Source organism: Megalobrama amblycephala, linkage group LG8, assembly GCF_018812025.1.
Source record: "Megalobrama amblycephala isolate DHTTF-2021 linkage group LG8, ASM1881202v1, whole genome shotgun sequence".
NCBI lineage: Eukaryota > Metazoa > Chordata > Actinopteri > Cypriniformes > Xenocyprididae > Megalobrama > Megalobrama amblycephala.
The window spans coordinates 22831957-22856586 of record NC_063051.1 but is presented as its reverse complement, the minus strand read 5'-3'; the positions used below and the strand labels follow the sequence as shown (position 1 = coordinate 22856586).

Here is a 24630-nt window from a genome sequence, read left to right as displayed (position 1 = left end):
CAGGCTGAAGGAAATGCAAGTTCATGCCTGTACAGTAGATGGCGCAGCTCAAACAAACCTTTTAGCTGTGCTGCCATTCTGGATCACAGAAGAATAGGATCCATGAGGAGAAAGTTCAACACACTTCAGCAATAATAAAAAAAAAAAAGAAACAAACATTTATCTAAAGTCATTTTTGCATATATGGTTGAATTGGATCATGAAAGGTCAGCAGCAAAGACATTACTTCATTAAGTGAGATTAAATACATTAATTAAATAACACAAATATACTTTATTATTGGAGGTGTGTGTAATATTCTGAGTTTGCATTTCACTGTTTTTATTCAGGAATACTGAAGCCGTTTTTGTGAATGGGAACAAAACTTGCATCACTTATTTGAAAAAAAAAAAAAAAAATCGTAAATTTAAAAGGAGTTACTTTACTCATTACTTTAAAAAAGTAATCTGATTACACAACTTGAGTAACTTGTAATGCATTACCCCCAATGAGCGACATTCTTTTTTGGAGGTTTCAAATAATGTGCAATGGTCTCATGTCTGTCCTGTCTGCAGCACAGATCACCCAGCATCCATCTACAGTAACGGATCAAACGGGTTTAAAAGTACAAGTTTTTGAAAACAATACCGTTACCTTCTCTGTGTAAACTACAAAAATGTAAATTTGGGAAAATGGTGATGTCATGCGCATGAGTATTACATGTTCGGTCTATAGGCACACAGTGTTTCTTTACAAAGTGACATTGCCATCTACTGGCCTGGCAGCAGAATACATAATTTAATTGCCATCTGTACACAAAACTTTTCAAAAACACAGGAAAAACGTATGTTTTTAGTACACTGTTGTCGCGTAAACATGCCCTACCTTGATATTACAGAGCTTTTACTGTTATATGCATCACTTGCCACTGTTGTAGTTATAACATCTAGTTTAATCATATTTGACTAAACTTCTGTAGTTAACTCATGCAGGTAATGATATATGATGAATATATATTTCTGTCTGCATTTCATGTGCAGGACCCCGTAGAAACATTAAAGGGATAGTTCACCCAAAAATGAAAATTTGATGTTTATCTGCTTACCCCCAAGGCATCCAAGATGTAGGTGACTGTTTCTTCAGTAGAACACAAATTATGATTTTTAACTCCAACCGTTGCCGTCTGTCAGGTAAAAAATTATATAAACACTGTTCGGTTTTGTGTCTTAGGACATCAATGTGTCGTCATGAGCCGCAGGGCTTAATTTGGATTTGTCTGTGCATGTTTTTTTTTTTTTACTCTTATAGATGGAGTTCCCATTGCCATGCATTATACGACTGACAAACTGCAACGGTTGGAGTTAAAAATCATAATTTGTGTTCTACTGAAGAAACAAAGTCACCTACATCTTGGATGCCCTGGGGGTAAGCAGATAAACATCAAATTTTCATTTTTGGGTGAACTATCCCTTTAACTGAAATAAAATAAAATATGCAAAAACCTAAACTTATTTTATTTCCTAGGCCAAGGCAACATTTCCCATTTTCATTTAGTTTAAGTACTAAACAAACCTAAAATTTTAATAAATAAAAACTGTGTATACATTTAAAAAAAAAAAAAAAAAAAAAAAAAAAAAAAAACACCTTAATGAAACAACAAAATTACTAAAACTTAAATGAAAAATTGAATACAAAAACAAAAAAACAAAAATCAAATTCTAAATATCAATAAAACTATAACAGTATCTCAATGTTACTAAAAGAACACTGGTTTGAGGCAAAAATTCTTCCTTACAGGAGATGCATTTCATACTGACTAACAACTGTTATGTGACAAACCCATCAGAAAGGCAGCAAACCTCGACAGGAGAAACACGACTGAAAGCAGGACACCAAATGATGCTTGTGATATTTATTATACATGGACAGAAAATATTTGGTCATTACATAAAAAAACAAAAACAAAACAAAAACAAACAAACAAAAAAAAAAAAAAACAGGACTTTCTGGTGGAGACTAAAATCATACCTAAGACCTCCAGCGTCTTGAGCCTGAACTTCAATGTCATTTCACATTAACCGAACGGATGTTCAGCTGACATAGCAACCTGAGAGGCTTCTAGATTCATTGTGGTCGTCTGATGGACGCAAGAGGATAAACAAATATTAAAACTGCACTTGACAAATGGGAGATGCGCGCGCACACACACAGATCCACCGGGACAGACACACATCACATTTCTGCATAAATCAAATATCTATCTATCCAACAGCACGAGAGGCGAACGTTATGCAAACATGCATAAAAACACTGAGAGCTTCTCTTCTGAAGACACACGTACTTCACCTCAGAGTTTCAGCTGCTGCCATTTAGAAAGGCTTCCAAAAACATTCTCAACTGAAAGGAGAGACGTCAGGACCAAAGAGCCACCCTTAAAAGAAACGGAAAACAGGATGTGCCATCGAACATCAACAAATCAATGTGTTCAACAGGCATGATACAGAACACTTGAGCGTCAGACGTTAGCTTCTTGAGCCGAAAGCATGCATGACGCGCACAAAGACAGTGTTACACAAATCAACCTCATCGTGACCGAAGCACCGCGTTGGCGTTTCTCACTCTTATAGAGCCACGGCTGATACAAACCATTGTAAAAGCCCGGCTCAGGCCACAGAGCCGGCGTCTCAAATCACGAAGTGCATCTGCAGAGAGCGAAGACACAAACTCAAGGTTCACAAAAACAACCTTGGCATTTCCAGAGGAACAGGTGATTAACATCATCTGATTAGTACGATTTTGCCAAAACACATAAGAGAGGAAACTGCAGCTACTCATCATAAACAAGGGCTTATGCACGATGTGCATATAACTTTCAAAGCAACTTCTGGACCAAAATTAACATCCATACAAAAGACAAATGGCAGGATATGAGGGTGTTGCTCTTTGGTCCGCTGTAATTCATCTGGACGCCAGTGAAACCGCAAGACGAGTGTGAATATCCTCCGATAAGCAGCTGAGGCGGTTTAAACTAAACATTCCTTTAAGAATTTCAATAAATACGGACTTCATTCACAATTTGAACTTAAGCTATTCGGCTTCCGTAAGTCATGTGACGAGGGCGGCTTTAACTAATGAATGTGTTAAAAGAGAGGAAGGCCCTTCAATAACAGGCTCCTGCTTTGAAACAGACTTAACAAAAAGTGTTCTGAAAAGAATCAAGTGAATTCCACCTTCCATTTCATTCGACGGAGCCCATGTGCTTCAAACAACACAAATAACATCTCAAACAAAGGCACAACTGCACATCTCAGCAGAAGCACACAGAGGACAGATTCACCGTAATGAAGGTTTGGACAAAAGCATCATGATTTCACAGTTCCAATCAGCAGCTGTCTGCACATTTCAGGCTCAACCTAGCCATTAATAACTAGCAATTGTAGTAAAGAAAAAAAAAAAAAACAATCCCATAGGCAGGAGCGGCGCTGGTTGGTTTGGTGCTCATACTGAGAGAAACACGAATGAAGAACATGATCTCCTGCAGTCCGGAGCCAAATCAAAAGGTTTTGAAAACAGAAATTCACCACACAGAACTTCTGTTTCCTCTTACAGAATAACATCTGTCTCACATGATGTTTCTGTACAGACACACACACACACACAGGACACACAGAGCGTCTCATTGCCGCTAACATGAACTCACGTTCATCATGACGACAGAGGTCATGTGATGTCACAGACTTATGTAGCTTTAGACTGACAGGGTAGATGTGAAGGAGAAGTTAGCCGCAAGTTTAACCTTGTTACGTGCCGTCCTGCGGCCAGGGCTGTCCGTAATGCATGCTTTCGAGGGCTCTGCTGGTTCAGTCGCTCCGTTATCAGAAGCCGAAGCTGCAAGGTGACCGTTGACCGGCCGAGGCTGCCGATCCTGAACCGGCTCTCGTTCAGACGAACCGTGCGGATGTGGCTCGAAGTGGATCAGATCTCCAGGCTGCAGCTGCACCGGGTCAGGCTGCAGCTGCGGAGATGGCAGGCAAGACGGTACAGGAGCGCACAAGAGATCCACGGGAGATCCTGAACCTAGACACAGCAGCTCCATCTCACCTGACGGTCAGAGACACAGAATCATCAACTCACATGTATGACCGAAGCACAGGTTAATGGACGTGAGTTTGTCAGGGTCTTTACCGTTGGCGGGGCTGTCGGTGGCTCGGGGTTCTTCGTCGGCACGAGGCCCGTCCACAGTGACCACAGGACTGCCTCGAGCTAAAGAGACAAAAACACACATTCAGCTTGACTTTTAAAGGATTAGTTCAATTCAGAATTAAAATTTCATCCAAGATGTTCATGCCTTTCTTTCTTCAGTTGAAAAGAAAATAAGGTTTTTGAGGAAAACATACCAGGATTTTTCTCCATATAGTGGACTTCACTGGGTTCAACAGGTGGAAGGTCCAAATTGCAGTTTCAAAGTGCTCTACACGATCCCAGCCGAGAAATAATGGTCTTATCTAGCGGAACAATTATATTTAACCACAAATTCTCGTCTCGCACTAGATCTGCAATGGGCCACACATTACGTAATCGCGTTTGGAAAGGTCACGCATGACGTAGGCGGAAGTACTGTGGTAGGGTGGAAAAATCTCATTTTCTGCTCCTCCTCCCGTGTGACCTTTTTATTACGTGTATAAACGTTATATTATAAAGTATACTTTTTTTTCTTTTTTTTTGTAGAAAATGACCAGTCGTTTTGCTAGCCAAGACCCTTATTCCTTGGCTGGGATCATGTAGAACCCTTTGAAGCTGCATTGAAACTGCAATTTGGACCTTCCACCCGTTGGTCCCCAATGAAGTCCACTATATGGAGAAAAATCCTGGAATGTTTTCCTCAAAAACATTAATTTCTTTTTTTCGATTGAAGAAAAAGACATGAACATCTTGGATGACATGGGAGTGAGTAAACTATCAGGAAATTTTAATGCACAATGTTGAGGCAAAAAAAAAAAAGCCATCCGACATTCAAAGGCTATCCCGCTTATTGGTCATTTACCAGTATTGACAAGTTAAAGCCGTCACTGATGTTTGCAGCGCAACGTTTGACCGGAAGGGTAAAAATTATGGTTATTTTCATCAGTTACGGCTTGTTAGATCTAGCATTCTGCCCACTTTAAATCAGACAAAGAGATAAAGCAGTGCATTAAGATTACATTTATTTGAATGAATGAGTTATAGCATTTATTTGAATTAATTATGGAGAGAAAGATGATGACAGAATGATAATTTTTGGCTGAACCATTGCTATTAAAACAATTATGGTAATTCTGCTACAGGAAGAGGAAAGCAATTCTTTGAGCTCCTTCACTGACCCCATCAGGCATCAGATTTGTATTGTGCATAGGGCTGGGCGATATATCGCATGCGATTCTCACGCGCATTTCGTCAGTAAAGCCGGTTCCCTGATTACCGGTAAATCTCCATCACCTGCTTTCAAATGGAGCGCCATTTAACTGACAGAGCAGTAGTTCACTGATAAGCCACGCAATATCACGTTCATATCGCAGATGAATCGCCTTCGATAATGAACGCGATATTTGCGTGGCTTATCAGTGAACTACGGCTCTGTCTGTTAAATGGCGCTTCATTTGAAAGCAGGTGATGGCGATTTAGCGGTAATCAGGGAACCGGCTTTACTGACGAAATGTGCGTGAGAATCGCATGCGATATATCGCCCAGCCCTAATTGTGCATTTTTTTTTAGTAATAATTAATTTTTGAACTGATGCAGAATGATGCAACAACAGTCAAAGACACCCATCTGGCATGTGTACAAACAAACCGTTTTTTGTTCATTATCTTGGTTACGTTTATTAAAGGGTTAGTTCAACCCAAAATGAAAATTCTGTCATTAATTACTCACCCTCATGTCATTCCAAACTCCCAAGACTTTTGTTAATCTTCAGAACACAAATTAAGATCTTTTTGATGAAACTGATGAAACCTTTGATGTCCGTCTCTCTATTTACTGCCTTTGCAACTATCACTTTGACGCTTCAAATAATTTTTTATTTTAGTCCAAATTTTCTTAAAAGACTCAATGGATTTATATGATGAATAGATTTAATTTATGTTTTTACTCGCATATAAATATTGATCAGTGAACAAGCAGAAGCTCAGCCTAACTTGAATGACACACAAGAACAAACCTCTTCCAGAAGCTCACACGTGCTGGGCAACACACAAGAATGAACATCATTGGTTAAACAGCACGTTTGAGCTTCTGAGAGTTTGGAACGACATGAGGATGAGTAATTAATGACAGAATTTTGGGGTGAACTAACCCTTTAACGTCTTCTGTTCTGACAAACACAAACACATGATTCAAAAAGCTACATCGGGGCATCAAACCGACATGGAGGGAAAAATAAAGGATTCAGATACCTCTCATATCGTTTTTCAGGACTATGATCTTTTTGTGACCGTGACCTTTAATCCAGACAACCTGTTCAATATACAGAAAGAGAATCGGTTCATCTCAAGGCATTCATGTGTGCTAAATCAAAGCAGACATTAAGAAGTGTGTTTAGCAAACCTGCGGTATGGCAGCCAGCAGCTCTTCCAGTGTCTTATAGCCGTAAGTCTGCGGCTGAAACTCTTGGCCAGTGTATTTGCTGAAGGCGCCACAGAACTCCGACAAAAAGATCTGGTTATAATGATAGGTGTGCAGCAACGCACGGACACTGCGGGCAAACTGGTAGAGTCTCGTCAACCTCACATGCTCCTCAGCATCACCATCATCATCCTCATCTTCAGAGAGCTGGAGAGGAAGATACAAATGTCAGCATTACCAAAGACTAATGCTGTGTCCCAATTCGTAAACTGTCCCAAGTAGAAAATCCGAAGTGCAGATCCATGCACATTCTAACAGCAACCCAAATCCATGAAAGACCAACGATTGCCAGATTAACATGCTACTACATTTCTTTATCACGGTAGGAAATGAAATGTGGTGGATGGTAACTGTGACAAGATAACTGACAGGGCAGTTTAAACGGTGAAAGGATGCACTTTACAACTACGTTAAAGAAGCAATTATGATGAAGTAGTATGTCCCAAAGCTTGCCTACTCTTCTGCTAGACACTCAAATGTATCTACACAAAAAAAGTACATCATTTTAGGGTTTAGTGTAAGTAGATGCAGGCTAAAGCTCTTGACCCGTGCCGTAGTGGAGCTCGTACCTGCAGCAGGTACGGCAGACTCTTGAGGAGCTCGGTGAGAGAGATGAAGCCATACTCGCAGGGGTTGAGCGGCGTGGAATAGACGATCTCATACTGCTTCCTCAGCTCTTCCACTCCGAGATGATCACGATCCCCAGGAAGTGACATCATCAGAGCCAGCAGCTGAGATGTCAAGGCACGCAGGGACTTCCTGTTAATCAGCTGTACCTCCTTCCCTTCAGGAGCATCTACCACCTAGAGAGAAAGACAAAGAGATAATTTTCAAGAACTGTGGGCGGCGTCGGGATGTTTGCTAACAGTATAGCGCTGAAAATGTATTACAAACTTCTTTAACTCTAAGCAAAGAACTTCACTGCGAGTATATTGAGGGCTTGCTGTTCTACCTTTACAACATGGCAGAGTTTGTTGAGCAGGGCGGGCAGTGTGCTGGCATCATAGTCCTGCAGACGGAGGCTATAGCCAAACGTCTTGCTGTACTCGCTCAGCAGCTGACTGACAGGAAGTCCTGAATCTCTCTGGGCCCGAAGCAGCTTCACCAGCTGAGCCGCTAATGCTTTCACACGCTCCACCTCCGTCAGCGCCAGCAGCCGCTCCTCTCCACACTCCAACACCTGAGAGAGAAAAACACAATCAATGACTCCTGCCTACTGTTCTAGAACCTTCACATCTGTGGCCGTGTACCGACCAGAAGAACATCTGGAATGGCCTCGAAAAGCTCCATGAGTTTGGTGAACCCGTAGTAGGAGAGTTTGCACTGGCGTCCGAAGTGGTGGTGATACGTGGGGATGAACTTGCTAAAGGGCATCCGGAAATGAGGCTGATGTCTCAGAAGGTCTACAACCTCCTTCCCAAACTGTCGAGTGCGTTCCACTTCCTCTGCCGTCCGTTCTGAGGGGAAACCAGATGACAGCACTACATTTACACGCACCCTCAAAATACAATTATGAGATTTAGGTAATATTGTGATTAAACTTTACCTCATGTAAACAATACTTTGAACAAATTGATGAGATTAAGCTCATAATCGTAGTATATGTGCCGTTTTTAAATTGCAATAAATAGGCATGTAAACACTTTAATCACATCTATTCCACTCTGACCAAAGGGCTCATGTGCTTGTGATGAACACTGATGATTTTGTCATGCACAGATTTGTAAACATAGCATTAAAGGCGGCATTACATTTTTGGGGTGCTGAAGAATTTGAGTTCATGTTGACAATGTTGCACAACATGAATATAATGCAGCATATTGATTGTCGAAAACACTGAAATGAAGACACTTGAAGAGATGAAGAGATGAAGAGGTTATGCCTAAAGGCAGGAACACACCAAGCTGGTGGCGACGAAAGACTGCGGGGTTGGTTCATGTAGGCAGCGTCTGTGTCAAGTTGGCCTGACATATCAGCCGACAGCCAAGTAGCTCGTCCGTTCTGCACCTGTGCGAGATGAAATGCCTTTCTGAACCAGCAGGTGGCAGTAGCTAAACAGCCAATCAGAATGATCAGATGGCCCGACGCACCGACTAGCTCCGATGCCGATTCAACATGTCGAAAAAAAGCAGACGGGGACCAACTTCAGCCGACGGTGCGGCACACAGTGAGCAAACAAAAACTGCCAGACGGCCGACGTCGGCTTGGTGTGTTCCTGCCTTAATGCTTCAGAATGTGTTTTGCAGTTGACTTAATTAGATTAAAACAGTGGCCAGTAATACCTACTTCATGCAAGTTCATCATTTGTACTGTGCATATGTGAATAGAGGTAAAAATAACCATAATTCTTAGCGAAATATCAGAATAATGAAAAATGTATGTAAATGGGAGTGAAGTGGTTTGCTTTTGTCATGTAAACATCTTACTGCAATTAATTCCTCAATATGATTAAATAAATCACATTGTTGCACATGTAAAAGTCATTGCTGTGGTTGTGCCAGCTAGCCCCGCCCACACTGAAATCTCATTGGACAAAAGCAGCGCTCAAAGATGGATGAGGATCTTGAGGAAATCATACTGCAACAGATTCTAAACTTCCATTCAGAATTCTAAAGTTCAGAATCAGTTGCAGTATGATTTCCTCAAGATCCATAAGGAAAGCCATAAAAAAAAAAAAAAAAAAAAAAAAAAAAAAAAAAAAGGAGGTCAAGCATCAGGAAAATGAGGTATAAGGTTTGTGTTCTTAAGGCTAGATTACACTACAAATTTTGTACAGATTTTTGCCCCAATTTGCAGTCAGTTAGCACATGTTGGTCAGTCTGAGTTGACCAATTTCACCCAAAAAAAAAAAAAAAAAAAAAAAAAAAAGCGTAATGGACATTTTTTTTTTTAAAGCTTCAGACTGTGATTCCATCCGGAAAGATGATATTGTTTGCATGTTTTTGCACAAGTTTGTTGTGAAAGTCTGCTAGTGTGTGAACAGTTGTTTAGCATATGATGGCCAGTTTTTTGTCTGTAACCATTTACAAAGTTGTCAAGTGTATGATGCATAGAGTTTTATAATCTGTTCAGATTTTTAAAGTCATGTGGTGTATTCCAGCCTTTAGTGTGACAGACTGCAAATGCAGCATGTTGATTTTAAGTCCCTAGATGTCAGTCATCAGAATGATTTGGTTTAATTCCCTCCTAAAACCGTCTCACACAATTGTGTTCCCAAAAAACAGCATCTGGACGCAAGTGAACATGACAGCGTTTATTGCATTTTGTCATTTATGATGCAGGAAAAAAGAACTAAGTTTTCATCCCCGATTGCAGAAACTTCCATTTTTCGTACAGATATTTTGGGCCCATTTCCCAGGAAGTGACGATTTTGTTATTTTGAACCCGTGATTGAAACGGTGCTTTATTCGCAAACTTTTCATGCAATATTCCAATTCTGCACTTTAGCTATGTTTCCAACTTCCCAAAGTTGTGAATTTAACTTCTGTAATTTTGCAGTGTTGCAACGTGCCTGGTTAAGCGATGGTGATTTGCAGCAGTGTTTTACCTCTTTTGGGAACAGAGATGAGTGTGTCACAGTCCTGCTGAGTGACTGTGATGGTCGTGTCTGGAATCTCAGCCAACAGGTCCATCAGATCACACATCCCATAATCCACCACCTGCCAGTTCCTGGAGAAACACCTGACATACACACAGATCAGGAGGAAGAGGTTATGCCTAATGCTTCAGAAGCAGAGAGAGACGGCCATACTGAGACTCTCACCAGTGATACGCCTGCGCAAAGTCCCTGATCACCACCTGTTTACTAGCCTGAAACTTCAGCAGCTTCAGCAGGTCTTGAGTGAAGCGTTTGATCTGAGCACGATGAGTCAACGTCAACAAACGCTTGGAGCCTAAACCTAGGATCTACACACACAAAAGAATTAAAGTGACCATGAAATCAAAATGGACAATTATTTTTTTTAATGGAAAATTGCTGTTAATTATAAGGCACTGGCTAAGTGCAAATAGTTTATAAACTAAGTGAAAATAGCATATCGCTATTTAAACCATGTAAAAGTATCAGTTCTCATTTTTTTTATTATTATTATTTTTTATTTATTATATATATATATATATATATATATATATATATATATATATATATATATATATATATATATATATATATATATATATATATATATATATATATATATATATATATATATATATACATACATACACACACATACATACAGATACTATTTGTACCTCAGTATTTTTGTACATTAACAGGATGCAATAATATCAGTGTGTAACTGATTATATTTATTAAAATTATTAAATGGATGCTGCCTTATGGGAGAATAAAAACCCTCCCTACACCTTACCCTAACCCTACTCAATAAACACTTTAAAAACTCTTTCACAGTTTATTTCCACTTTTAAAACATTTATTTTTATTGAAAATGAGAGTTTGGCACAAGGCAGATTCAAGCCAGAGTCAATTGCGTTAAAGGTCTGCTAGCCTTAAGGCCCCGATATACTTCAAACGAAATCAAAGAACGAACTGATGTGACATAATTTTGAACAAAATCAGGCCAAAACGATTTGTGTTTCGTTTCGATTCGTTTTGTGTACTTTTTGGAAGTTCGAAACGGCTTGCCAAAGCGAACTTTCAAAAAAAAAAAAAAAAAAGGTCCAGCTGCAAAACACCTTTGTACTACCACTGGTCCGTGGCGATAACGTAATAGGTGGTGTGCGCTGAGACTCCGCCTTCATTCACGTGGAACATTTCTCTCTGACTCATTTCATTACTCGAGTTCGTTGAGGTAAGATCTCCATGGGTGACAACACGAACACACTGGATAAGTTGTGCTTCTGATTAAATGAGGAAATGTTTTTCATGTTTGATACTGTAAAGCTGCTTGCTTTTAAGCAATCTATTGAATAAAGTGCTATATAAATAAACGTGACGTGACTGGAGTGCTAATTTGCAGAGCTCGTGCTAACATACCAATGTTGTTATGATCAGACGCTTTTCTTATGCTTTTTATAAAAAATGCTTGCAGTTTTCTCATTTTTGTTGTGTTTATTTTATTACTGAGAAGAAAGTGTACAGCACCTATATATTCATCTAAGCGTCGCTCTCAGCAGTGTGGGCGGCGTCAGATGTTCGATTATAGTATATTGCTGGTCACGTATTTCGAACTTCGTTTTACTCCTAAACGAAGAACGAAAAAGAACTTTGTTTGAAGTATATCGGGGTCTTTACTCTCTACCGCTGATCCACCAATAGCAAACTACAACCATCCAATCAATTCCCCATGGACAAAATCAAGCCCTGCCCTACATTTGTTCTTGTTTCAGAAGCGTTTCGCTCGGATGTGTGTCACAATAGGGAAGAAAATACGAGCGCAACTTCAGTTTCATGTGGACTTAAACTTGCTAGGGAAGCATGGAGAATGTCAAATTGTGAATTAAATGAAAATCTGAGTTCACAGGTGCATCCAGACCTGCAGCACATGAGGAACAGCCTCCAGCAGCTCCAGCAGTTTGGAGTATCCATAGTCAGACACACGGCACTGCTTAGCAAAATGGTGGTGATACGCTGGAATGAACTTTGTGATGGGCATCAAACAGGATGGCTGATTCTTCATGAGATCCACCATCTCTCGGCTGAACTGGATCAGCTGTGGGTTCCCAACTGGACTCTTACTGCGCTGCAGCCATGGATCTGAGCACAAACAAAGAGAAACAAATATGGGCTTTCACTCATGCACTTCATTAGCTCCAGATAAGCTTGTGACTAATGCTACGACAAGATGAGCACTGTGCAATAAATTAGGATCGACCAGTAGGTGGATTGTCTGAACTAGCGGTTCTTAAAGTCACCATGAAACCAAACACGTTTTTTTAATGCAATATTGCAGTATTTACTTTAAATTATCTGTGTTCATCATTGTTTTTGTTTTTTATATCATGTGCCTCATAATCTTGAATCAAAATATCTTCCCCTCCCTCTTGCAGCGTCATCTCTGATGACAAGGCGACCTGTCACTCACATGAGATCCACCAATAGCAAACGACAACCATCCAATCAATTCCCCACGGACAAAAGAAAGCACCGCCCTACATTTGTTCTTGTTCCAGAAGCTGTTTGTCACAATATGGAAAAGACTAATGCAACTTCCAATTCATGCTGACTTTAAACAGAACATGACAGAGAAAGTGTCTATGTAATAATTTAGAATTTAGAGATGTGATCTTTTTACTCTTTGTATCATGGGTTTCTGATTTTCACAGAGCATTTAAGGCTTTCAAAAATTGTAATACAACCTTAGAGATGGATCATTATCTCATGTTTGAATGTTGTGCTGGCTTTTATTCAGGTGCTTCACACACACACACACACACACACACACACACATTTGCGTGCGATTGGAGGAACTGTGGGGACATCCCATAGGCATAATGGTTTTTATACTGTACAAACCGTATTTTCTATCACCCTACACCTAAACCTACCCATCACAGAAAACTGTGCACATTTTTACTTTGGGACATGGGGTAAGGACATGGGGTAATGTCCTCATAAGTCACCCTCTCCTTGTAATACCTATGTCATACCCATGTCATTATACAAATTTGTGTCCTGATGTGTCACAAAAACATGCGTGCACACACACCTGCATTGGGCGGTGGCGGTTTGTTGTGAATCCACTTGATGATTTTGAAGCCGTTCTGGGCCGTTACTATAGTGACTCCAGGGATGCAGGTGATGAGGTGCTCTAACGGGACGCTTCCCTCCAGCTTCCCCTCCTCTGCAACAGTTAAAGGACTGAACTCTGCTGCATAGCATTCTGGGAAACTGTGTACAGAAAGGAAACAGTCACACATACAATAGAGATTAACAGACCTATTAAATAACAGCAAGAGTGCGTGTTACCTAAGCAGCGGTACAGTTCCCTCGTGACTCTGCAGTAAACTGTGGACATGAGCAGCCAGAACTTTCAGCGACACCAGAACAAACGGGATCATGTAAGAATCCGGATCAAAGTCAGATTCACTGAAACCAGAAGAGAAACAGTCAAGTTCATTGCTGCTAAAATTACTAAAACTTGATGAATATGTGAGCACACGCCTGTCTACATTTACCTGAAGTCCCGCTGAGTGCAGTGCCGTTTGCAGACGGGCTCGTGGTACTCCAGCTCCTCAAACAGAACCGGACTGGCTGTATTGGAGCTGTCGTGAGAGTGTGCGGATCCTAACGGACTCTGCCGGGCCTGAGTGCTGGACAGCAGACACACGAGCCGCCCGCCTCCCTGCTCACGCACACACACCACCTCCGGCAAACGGTACAAGTCACTTACCACCAGCTTATGACCAAACCTGCAGTACAGACACGGCATTCAAGACACCACTCAAACAAACTGGCATGTGCGTTAATGTTGTCAAAAGTACTGACTTCAGTACCAAGTTGGTACTGAAAGCAGGCGTCTGTCAGCGGATCCATGTATCGGTGTAAGCACTCGGTGAAGAGTATTAAAGATGTCTATTTACAACATGTTTTTGAAGTGTTGATCATCTGACTTGGTACCGAAGTCTGTACTTTTGACAACATTAATGTGCATCCAACTTTGCGCATCACTCACTTCTTCTCGTAGGTCTCGGTGAACTTGTAGAGAGGCAGGCAGTTGGCTGGTGCGTCCTGCAGGATGCTGCTGATCTCAGAGCTGAGAAACAAACATGATCACATCTACAACAGGAAGAGACTGAGCACTGAGGTTAGACATATTGTGCCGACATATGGTAATAATACGATTCATCACGATAACGAACATGCACGGAATTGTTATTGTGGACTTAAATGTGAATAATTCTTTATTATCAATTATTTTGATTTATAGAATGCATTTTTAAAATACTTTTCCATTAACCAGTTAAAATTTCCAACACTGCGTCAAAGAGGCATGTGCACTCTGATGTAAACAAACCCAAAACGGAAGAAAAGCATGACGGAGCGAGTGAAGGAGATTTGACGTTTCCCCTGTAAACAAAGCAGGCTGCACTACTTCCTGTTTCTGGACAGTACTTAAATGTTTCAAACTATTCAGATTTTTATATTCGCTATGGTGTATGCGTCGCAGCACCAAATACTGTAAAAGGCTATTTTCAAACATTTGTTTACATTTTTACACATTATTCCGGAGTAAAAAAAAAAAAAAATGCCCTAGATAGTGACTGAATGTAGGGTTTTTTTTAATAGTTCTTTTGCACTTTATTCTGTTTGAAACATTTGTTTACTTTACAATCCTTTTTGTTTTAAGAAAGAAAGTTATTAAAGACCTATTATGCCCTTTTTCAAAGTATTGAATTTTGTTTTTGGGCTCTACTAGAACAGGTTTTTATGCTTGAAATGTTCATTATTTTCCCCATATTTGACATTGTTGCAGCTCCTCTCTTCCCAGTCTGTCAGGAACACTCTGTTTAGTTCCTGTCTCTATGAAGCCCCTTCTCAAAAACACAATATGCTCTGACAGCGTGTTGTGATTGGTCAAGCACATCGAGAGTGTTTGGGAAATGGGCCGCCCCTTACCATAACCATGAGTTTCAACACTCTACTAACTCAACCAGGCCCTGCCCCTTTATTCTGCATTTGCCTTGGGCAGGAATTATTTAAATGAGGAATATTGTGACGTTCGTTCCCAGAAGAAAACTCATACACATACACAAACACACACATATACAGTGTTAAGACCGGTTAGGAGGACAACACTTAATTCAATGCAGTGATAGTACCATATACCAGGGCTGGGACAATATATCAATGTATCATGAATCGTTTCTGGTATTTTCCAAATGAATCGCAAATTGACTCTGAGCTTAGTTTTTAACATCAGACAGAGCTCTAGGCTAGTTCTTAACGCTTTTATGATGCAAGATTAATGTAAACAGCCCACTGCAAACACCCTTGTAATAATCTTCAACCTTCTCGAACTTTATGAATGATTATTTTATAGAAGGTTCAAGTGGTGTGTGTAAGGAATTGAAAGGAAGCAGAGAACAGCTGTTTTTAAAACATGCAGTGCCATCTGCTGTTGAAAACTAAGCTCAGAATCGTTTCAAGAGAAAATCGCAATACACACAGAAAATATCAGAATCGATCCAGAATAACTGCTCGATTAGTGATGCATTGATGATATGATAAAAGCTTGAGCAATTATCACGATATGACAATTTGATACAGTCGATCAACATCATGCCTACCTTAGGCAGGTGAGAGATTTGTTACTGGCTCCAGTGACGAGTGACACATGAATCCTCTTGCTGCCGATTTTATAGCGATGCAGCAGACTGACAGCACCGATAGCCTGCTGGAGTGAACTCATGTGCACCCGTGCCTTCAGCTGATAGTCAGTATGAGGACTCAGATCAACGCTCTTCACCTACACACACACAAACACATATCATAATGAAGCTTGCTTTCAACCAGCTCTGGTATTTAATTTCTGCGAGATGCGACTCACTCTGCCGTGTTTAGCAAAAGCGTCTCGCAGTATTTGCTGCAGGTCCTTGCGTGACATTCTGTAGTCCAGATTAGTGACCTGAACATCAGCTCCATCAGAGAAGGGCTCAGACAGGCCGTCGGTGCAGCTGCTGGGGGACGGAGCGCTCAGCGGAGACGAGCGGTTTGACAGGCAGGGGGATGCGCTCCTGAAGAGACCAGAGACCAACCAACATGTGACGAGAACTTAAGAGAGTTTTATGAAGCCTTTGATGACCATGCAATTCGCTTACCGTGACGACCATGAACTCTGAGAGAGTATCACAGGACTGAAGCTCCGCTGTATACTTAGTTTACTGAATGCTGAAGGAGTGCTAATCTGAAACGGCTGCCCAGGAGAGTCTCGCCTTCTCTCACACACACACACACACACACACACACACACACACACACACACACACACACACACACACACACACACACACACACAAACAATCATTATCTTCACAATCATGGGAACACATGAACACTGCTTGTGATGTGATATGTACTTTTGTGACATACAAATTTGTGTCCTGATAATGACATAGGTATTACAAGGAGAGAGTGAGTTATGAGGACATTACCCCATGTCTCCACTTTTCAAAAGGCTTATAAATAGAATTAGTTTTTTTGAGAAAGTAAAAAAATGTGCAGTTTTCTGTGATGGGTAGGTTTAGGGGTAGGGGTAGTGTAGGGCGATAGAAAATATGGTTTGTACAGTATAAAAACCATTACGGCTATGGAATGTCCCCACAATTCACAAAAACAAACCTGTGTGTGTGCATGAATGAGTGAATGTGCATTACCTCCGGCTGCGCTGTTGTGACTGCTCTGCAGGTTTTCCGGCTGCAGGCAGGAGGGTGTGACTCTGGGGCGAGGCACTCACAGGTCGGGTCACACTGCACACAGCCTGCAGCAAACAAATACAGGCACACAGCGCTAACTTCACAACACACAATCACACGACCGAGTCCCAATGAGGCGAAAGACAGGAATGTGACGGGGAGGACAGATGAAGACAGAGGAAGATGGAGTCTCAGCAACGGCATGTAAAAGCATCGCTGGGCGCAGCCACACGTCACAGAGAGCAGCGGGACACGAGCAGCGCAAGCAGGGTCAAGCGGCAGCACACAGGCACAATGAGAATGGCATGAGAAGAGGAAGTGTGCGATTGGAGGATGATGGGGAGGAGGCGGGCAGAGGCGGGTACACAGCTGACCTGGGGGTGGGGTTTCATCACAGGGCTGCACGAGGAGGCGTGGCCTGCTTTCCTGGGGGTATACGGGCGCTCGGTGGTGTGGCTTCCCGCCTGGCACGACCGAGACGCCCGGCGAAGGCGACGGGGTGAGCGTGGCTTCTCTACGGGGAGGAAGACAGAAGAGGAGGCGGCGGGCAGCCGGCGCTCCTCTTCCTCCTCCGGGCCGTCAGGAGAGAAGGACACCACGATGCGGTGGCCTAGGACATCTTCGTTCTCCATGCGCTTGCGGGCGCGCTCAGCTGCGCTGGCACTGGCGAACCGGAGCACGGCGCAGCCGCCGGATACGCCCAACACTTTCCCTCCACAGTTATTGGAGAGGCGCTGTAGCCGGTTCGCCACAGCTTTGGCATCACGGTGCGTGGGAAGGTGGTGCACAAACAGAAGACTGAAACTGGGCTGAGGAGCAGAGACACAAACAGCACTCTGGGAGATCTGAGATGAAGCTGGAGTTCAGCTTCTGCCGCTGGGAGCTTTAATTAATGGGACTGTAATTCTCTATGAATCTCAGAGCATGGAGTCACACACTGAATGACTTTATGATCACATGATTACAAAAGCAGCCCGACTAAGCAGCATCTGTCTCCAAACAGAAACACCAGCCAGCAGTTTTCTGCCTTCATCACATCAGTGCTCAAATGCAGAACCAAATGCAGTCAGGAATATAGAAAAAAAGTGAGGTGAGGTGGCTGACCTGCGATTTGACGACCATCCCAGGCGGAAGGTCCGAGACGAACTCCTCAAAAGGGACGCACAGGTGTGCGTGTTGCAGCAGAGCAGACGAGGCCTGGCTCTTGTGTACCAGAAACACATGGAAACCGTGACGATGCCTCAGGTCACTCAGCTCACTGGCGAAGTTCACATCCGCTGCAGGAAGGACAGATAGAAATTCAATTTAACTTTTGCACATGAAACTGCACGATTAATTGTTAAAAGATCAAAGTATCGATTCAAACACCCATGCAATCTTATTCCTAAATGACAACGATTTGTCTGTCTATTAAAACAATTACAATCACAGCGAACATTCAGATCTGTGTTGGTGCTGCTGCTGACCCAAAGAGAGCAGTTGTCATTTATAGGTATAAAAACAGCTTCATAAAGTCTTTTCAACCACACAGTACCATTATTTTTTTAGTTACAATAATTATAATTTTCACAGAAGAACTGGGATCAAAGTTTATATTTCGGATATAAACACTGAGGTTCATAGTAGAGATCAAAATAAGAGTAAATCATCTTTTGGAAGTAACTTGACACTTCAAATAAACATTTGTATCAATTACATCAATACACCAGTAGGTGGCGACAAATCTCTCTATATTTTCTGTAATTTTGTCATTAATAATTTTGTCTTGCGCAGCCAGACCTTCAGACTGACAGAAAGAGGTCTGGACTCTATCGCAGCTTTCATTGGCCAAGGACCACCCAAGAGGATGTTTGACTGACATGTAACGCAACCAATCACCGTTCGTTTTGTTCTGTGTCATGCTTAGAGGCGTGAAAATGTAGTCGATGTTCCTACAATAACAGGCCGGCGTGCATCTAATAATTCATTCAAGAACGTTGTGCAAGTTTACTGCAACAACGGAGCCGCAAAACTTTATATTTTGAAAATCCAGTGTTTAGTTGATCCTGGGACTTTAGGAATTCATAAATTTGTCAGTGAATCACTAGCTATTTTTCCATCCATAGTTGTGAATTTAATTTTTGCACAAAAATGGACATTTGCGAATAAAGCACCGTTTCCATCCCAAGTGTTCAAGAGAACAAAATGGTCACTTCCTGCTGGTGTTTGGGAACGCAATAGTGTGAGACGCTTCTGGGAGGGAATTAAACCAAATGATTCTGATGATAGACTTTGATTCAGGAATTTCAGAACATTTGAGATGCTGTGATGCCATTAGTCTGCTGGTTAGTCCAGTTATCCAATCACATCCGGCAAAATCATGTGAGGTTTTTGTTGCGCATTGAGGGATTTATTCAGAAAATGCATTTCCATCGTAGTTTGTGCATGTCTTCTTATCAGATAAAAAAAAAAAAAAAAATGATCGGCCTCAACTGAGTGCATACATATTTGTATACACATTTAGAATTTATACGCATCTTGGTGTTTTGCATTAAAAACATAGCTACTGGCTCATCCGATTTGTTCAACAACAACAACAAAAAAAAAAAAAAGTGCATTCATTCAGTAACAAAACACCACTGTGTGTTGCTTGGAGACACACAACAGCAAAGAATTGGTTTGGAACTATTTTTGTTAGCAAAATAGAACAAAAACAATTGTGGCAATAGTGTGTGTAAATTGTTACTAAACTTGTTTGTTGTACTGTTGTATAAAATCAATGCCATATTTGCAATCATGCTATTGGAGAAAAAACAGCAACCTTGTTTGTGATAATGTTTCACTATCATATGATATAAATATAACAGACAAAATCTCATACAGGGGCATTTTTTGCCCACGGAATTCAAGATATGGGGCAAAAACGGCATTTTAATAGACTAATAGAATAGGCGTGTTTTTTTTTTGTCAGATCACACATTGCTAAAACAACAATTACGATAATATCATATACATATTGAACATCCCTAGTATCACTTCACTGTATGTTTTCTGTCAGTTCAGTCTAGTTTAGACACTATTCCACATTTATCGTTGGTGGTTCTGCTGTTCAGTAATAATAGTATATGTCCTATTATATATCAAGCACTTTTATCTCAAGAGATAAATCTGATTTTTCATGATTTAATCCTCTTAAATATTTTGAACACAGAGTTTTAAGTTTGTGGACACGTACAGGAAACAACGATGACCGTTGCGGGTGCAGCATGTGTGTCTGCGAATCGCCGGAGACTCTGACGCAGTTTGTCATCGGCTGCATTTTTGGCTGTAGCGTTAATGTGGGCAACAGTCACCTGAACAGGAAGAAATCAAGCAATCAATAAACAAATGCATATGGATCAATCAAATGTCAATGAAACGCTCTGGATGAGCCGTGATGCTCACGCGCACCTGGCAGTTGTTGAGCTCCTGGATGACGGCTTTGTTCTCTTTGTTGATGTCACATACACAGATGAACTCTGCCTCGCGATGTCCCTGAAAGAAGCGCTCTCGGAGTCTCTGCACCACCGTCGCAGCCGAGCGTCCGCTGGGAACCGCGCAGTTTTCGATGTCCCAGAACACCCCGATGGGGGGCAGCGTTTCCTGCGCCTCTGAAGAACCTGCAGACACAGATACAGTGAGCGACACTCATCCACTTTCTCCAGGGTTGCACCAGCCATCCGTACGTCTGTGCTACAAAGTCTACACTAGAGGCTTAGTAACTACGAGCTAGTTTGTAACTAAAACTGTACTTTATTCGGTTGCACTATTTGTTCTTAAGGCAGAATGCAAGCGAATGTAAATGTAACAGGGCTTCTGCAGGTTTTATGAAGGTACATGACTTTTTTAAAGACCTTTTTAAGAGCAAGTAATTTAGTAATCTAAGGAATAAACTGAAGGGAATGTCAATATGATCTCTAAATGTAAATATCTAGGGTGAAACAATGTATTAGCAATACTTCAGAGTTTGAAAATATAACTTCCAAGATATACATTACATTTTAGAAAAAAATTAACTTGAATACATCTGCTCTCAACCACTAGAACATGGATTTAAAGGATTAGTCCACTTTTAAATACACTTTTCCTGATAAATTTACTCACCCCCATGTCATCCAAGATGTTCATGTCTTTCTTTCGTCAGTCGAAAAGAAATGAAGTTTTTTGAGGAGAACATTCCAGGATTTTTCTCCTTACAGTGGATTTCAATGGCTACCAACAGATTGAAGGTCAAAATTACAGTTTCAGTGCAGCTCTAAGGGCTTTAAACTATACCAGATGAGTAATAAGGGACTTATCTAGCGAATCAATCGGTCATTTTCGAAAAAAATACAACCGTTTATGCTTTATAAACAAAATATCGACTTGAACGTACTTTCCGCTTCCGCATTCTTCAAACCGCTTACGCTGAATGTTCTACGCCTTCCCTATTCTACTTACGGAACGAACGCGGCGCCAGTTTCGTTTTTTTCCGTAACTTGAATAGGGAAGGCGTAGGACATTCAGCGTAAACGGTATGAAGAATGCGGAAGCGGAAAGTACGTTCAAGGCGATATTTTGTTTATAAAGCATAAACGGTTGTATTTTTTAGATAAGAAGATAAGCTAGATAAGACCCTTATTCCTCGTCTGGTATCGTTTAAAGCCCTTGAAGCTGCACTGAAACTGTAATTTTGACCTTCAATCTGTTGGTAGCCATTGAAATCCACTGTAAGGAGAAAAATCCTGGAATGTTTTCCTCAAAAACCTTTATTTCTTTTCGACTGACGAAAGAAAGACATGAACATCTTGGATGACATGGGGTGAGTAAATTTATCAGGAAAAGTGTATTTAAAAGTGGACTAATCCTTTAACTTTTACAGTCTCTTCTGATCACACTGAAGCAAAAAATAAATAAAAAATAAAAAATAAAATAATGTTCTTCCTCCTTATTTTTGTCTTGTTTTCCAGTGCAATTGTCTAAAGATTCTTAAGATACATTTACTGGTGATATAAAATGACAAAATTTGATTGCTTCTTTGATTGCCGTTTCTTTGCATAAAAGCATCTGCTAAATGATTAAATGTAACAAATGTAAAATATGAAGTCTTGTTTTCTGTGAAACTGATCAAAATGAAGAGAGTTTATGCTTAAAACAACAAATATCTGCCAATGGGGTCAGAAAAATCAACTTAATTCAAAGGGAAGTTTTTTTTTTATAACTCTGAGAGATTTTTGTTCTTGTTTTTAAGCATAAACACTTCATTTTGTTCAATTTTTCAAGACTTCATTTTATATTTGCATTTCAAGTTAGTGTATCAAACATGTTTAGATATATGTATTGGAAAACAGGACAAAAATACTGGGGAAGAAATCATTTTTTTTGCAATGAACGCAATATTTAATGCCATAACTTTATGAATTTAAGCCTTTCTGCTCTGATTTAAGACCTTGTTAAGGCGTTAATTTGTGTCTGTTGGGTAAAATTGATGCAATTCAGTCAGTCTGCTATTTTATTCCAACCATTACTCCTGGTTGGAGGCTTCCGAAAAAATATTTTGTTTATACCTAGAGTTACTTTTCAACTAAGTTTAATGGTGCAACTCAAAAAAATATTTAGCAGTGGGCAAGTTGTAACTTAGTGCATCTTTATGTTTCAAAACTAGGTTATAAGTTACGAACAGCTGGTGCAACCGGCCTCAGCACACTAACAACAGCACCAAGTAAAACAATGTGTGCTTCTTGTGTATAGACCATATTTCTGTGGGGTTTTGCTGAGGTGGACACCCAGCAGACTGTCGGATGAAACCCCAGTCACGCCACAGCCATTGCACACAGGGACGGGTGGAGGAATGTTCGGCCAAACCTTCTCTGAGTCGACATGTAAATTCTGAAAACAGAAGAGACTGAAGTCAGATTTCACCGCAGACTCCACACGAGTGCCGCTTTACCACATTCCTGCCTCGCCTTCTCTTTGTATTTTATTGGAGAATGAAGGATGTGCTCGAGTCAACGGTGAGAGAGCGATCCACCAACCTTTCTCCAGCAGTCCTGCAAACAGTGAGCACCCTTCACACACAGCGGCGTATGCTCAACACTGAGGTGGAGTGAGTTAGAGCAGAGGTGAGAGGGTGAGGACGGGTCACCGTGTGAAAAAGGGTGCGACTGCACCCGACGACAGTGACAGACTTTACACAGAGAGGAACAGACGTGCAGCGGCCTCAGATTTGCACAGCAGGACGCGTGGCAGTGGCTCGCCGCGGCAGAGGGCGTCCCGAAGCTTCCAGGGGTCTGCAGCGGCGCTCCAGGGCCACCGTGAGCGAGTGCCGAGGGGTGAGGTGGGGTGCGATTGTGTGTCTGTGAGCGGGAGAGATACAGAGGAAAGCCTCCACCGGTGGTGCCGCTGGCCTCGCTAGAACTCTGCTGCAGGCGGACGTTCGCTTCACAGCAAGAACACACGCTTACGCTGAGACCGCCCGGCTGCATCTGCGGTGGGCCAAGACATGAGTGCGCCTGCAGGCCGGCACCGTGGAGGGGAGGTGGCGGCACATCTTTCAGCTCCAGGACCGGCTTACGGACCTCCATGGAATCGCTCTGGAGAAACATAGAAGCCTTGTGAACTTGACTAGAACATAACTGGAATATTAATACTCTCTTTGTGGCAAAATCATGTGAAAATGAGGGCTTAACACAATGTGCTTGTAACTCGCGCTGTGAGTTACAGGTCACTTTATTGCTGCATCATGAGAGTTTCAAAACAAAAACATTAACAACAGCGCGTATAAACACTCATTAACGCCTCACCTGTGAGTGCAAGCAGTCGGCGAGTTTGCAGAAGCGTCACAATAGTTGAACATCCCACCTGTCTGACATCATCACCACCTGCAGAAGAAACAACACACCTGACCTCTGATCAGTGTTGAACAACAGCAACTCAACAATCGCTAACTGACTAGAAAACATCAGCAAAGCCAGTTTAAAGATCGAAAACAAACGCAACCGGCCGCCAATCAGTCAAATTAAAGCTAATGACGGTCACATGAGACTGAGATTTTTAAACACGCTGCTAGTGCTCGCGTAATTTTTTCCCCCGAATGGTTCGGCGGAAATCCACGAGTTTTTGTGTTTGTTTTGTTTGCATATCAACCGTGTTCCGCTTCTGTCCTTGGCCGTCAATCGCTGTTTACAGTTTCGTGGAAACATTAGAAGACACATATCTGACTAATAAATCTGACTGTTTGCATTTAATGAGGATTTTGGATTAATTGCAGCTCACCATCTCGCGCTGGCCGCAGTCCCGCCAGCCGTCTCCCTGGTTACCAGACTTCCGACTGATCACTGCCGTAAAGCCAACGCAGATGTCGTAAAATGAATGTCGCTTCCACAAGAAAGCGGAAATAGTTTTCAGTGTTTACTTCTGTTTAAATCATTTGAATTAATAAATATAAACACACCTAAAAAGGCTACGTGCGAGTAATTTACTATGACAGATGATTTTATGATCCTTCAGTTCAGCACCATACAAATATTAAACAACCCTTTATCACTCGATTCAGCTGAAGTTACATAATTTATTAATGATTTAATGAGTCAATCTATTGTGGAAATGTAAAATGTT

At 41.4% G+C, this 24630-nt stretch overlaps 1 protein-coding gene across 4 annotated transcripts; it reads right to left on the bottom strand.

Moving 5' to 3' along the window:
- Positions 1-1876: 1876 nt before the first annotated feature.
- Positions 1877-24514, bottom strand: LOC125274057 (meiosis regulator and mRNA stability factor 1). Of its 4 annotated transcripts, none has more exons than XM_048200101.1 (26): positions 24289-24514; positions 23817-23894; positions 23049-23606; positions 22767-22902; positions 20446-20654; positions 20231-20348; positions 18121-18293; positions 17391-17825; positions 16978-17081; positions 16423-16536; positions 16152-16338; positions 15892-16070; positions 14277-14357; positions 13780-14013; positions 13571-13690; positions 13311-13492; positions 12138-12358; positions 10403-10545; positions 10187-10320; positions 7894-8096; positions 7592-7819; positions 7209-7442; positions 6562-6786; positions 6411-6471; positions 4165-4242; positions 1877-4080 (listed from the first exon to the last, which is right to left on the bottom strand). In XM_048200101.1, exons 3-26 carry the CDS (start codon positions 23595-23597, stop codon positions 3728-3730), a joined length of 4701 nt encoding a protein of 1566 aa, XP_048056058.1. In that variant the 5' UTR covers positions 23598-23606; positions 23817-23894; positions 24289-24514; the 3' UTR covers positions 1877-3727. The 4 variants fall into 4 exon arrangements, with proteins under 4 accessions (XP_048056058.1, XP_048056060.1, XP_048056062.1 ...); XM_048200103.1 differs by having other exon boundaries at positions 23817-23914; positions 24289-24352; XM_048200105.1 differs by lacking the exon at positions 17391-17825 and having other exon boundaries at positions 24289-24434.
- Positions 24515-24630: the final 116 nt, after the last annotated feature.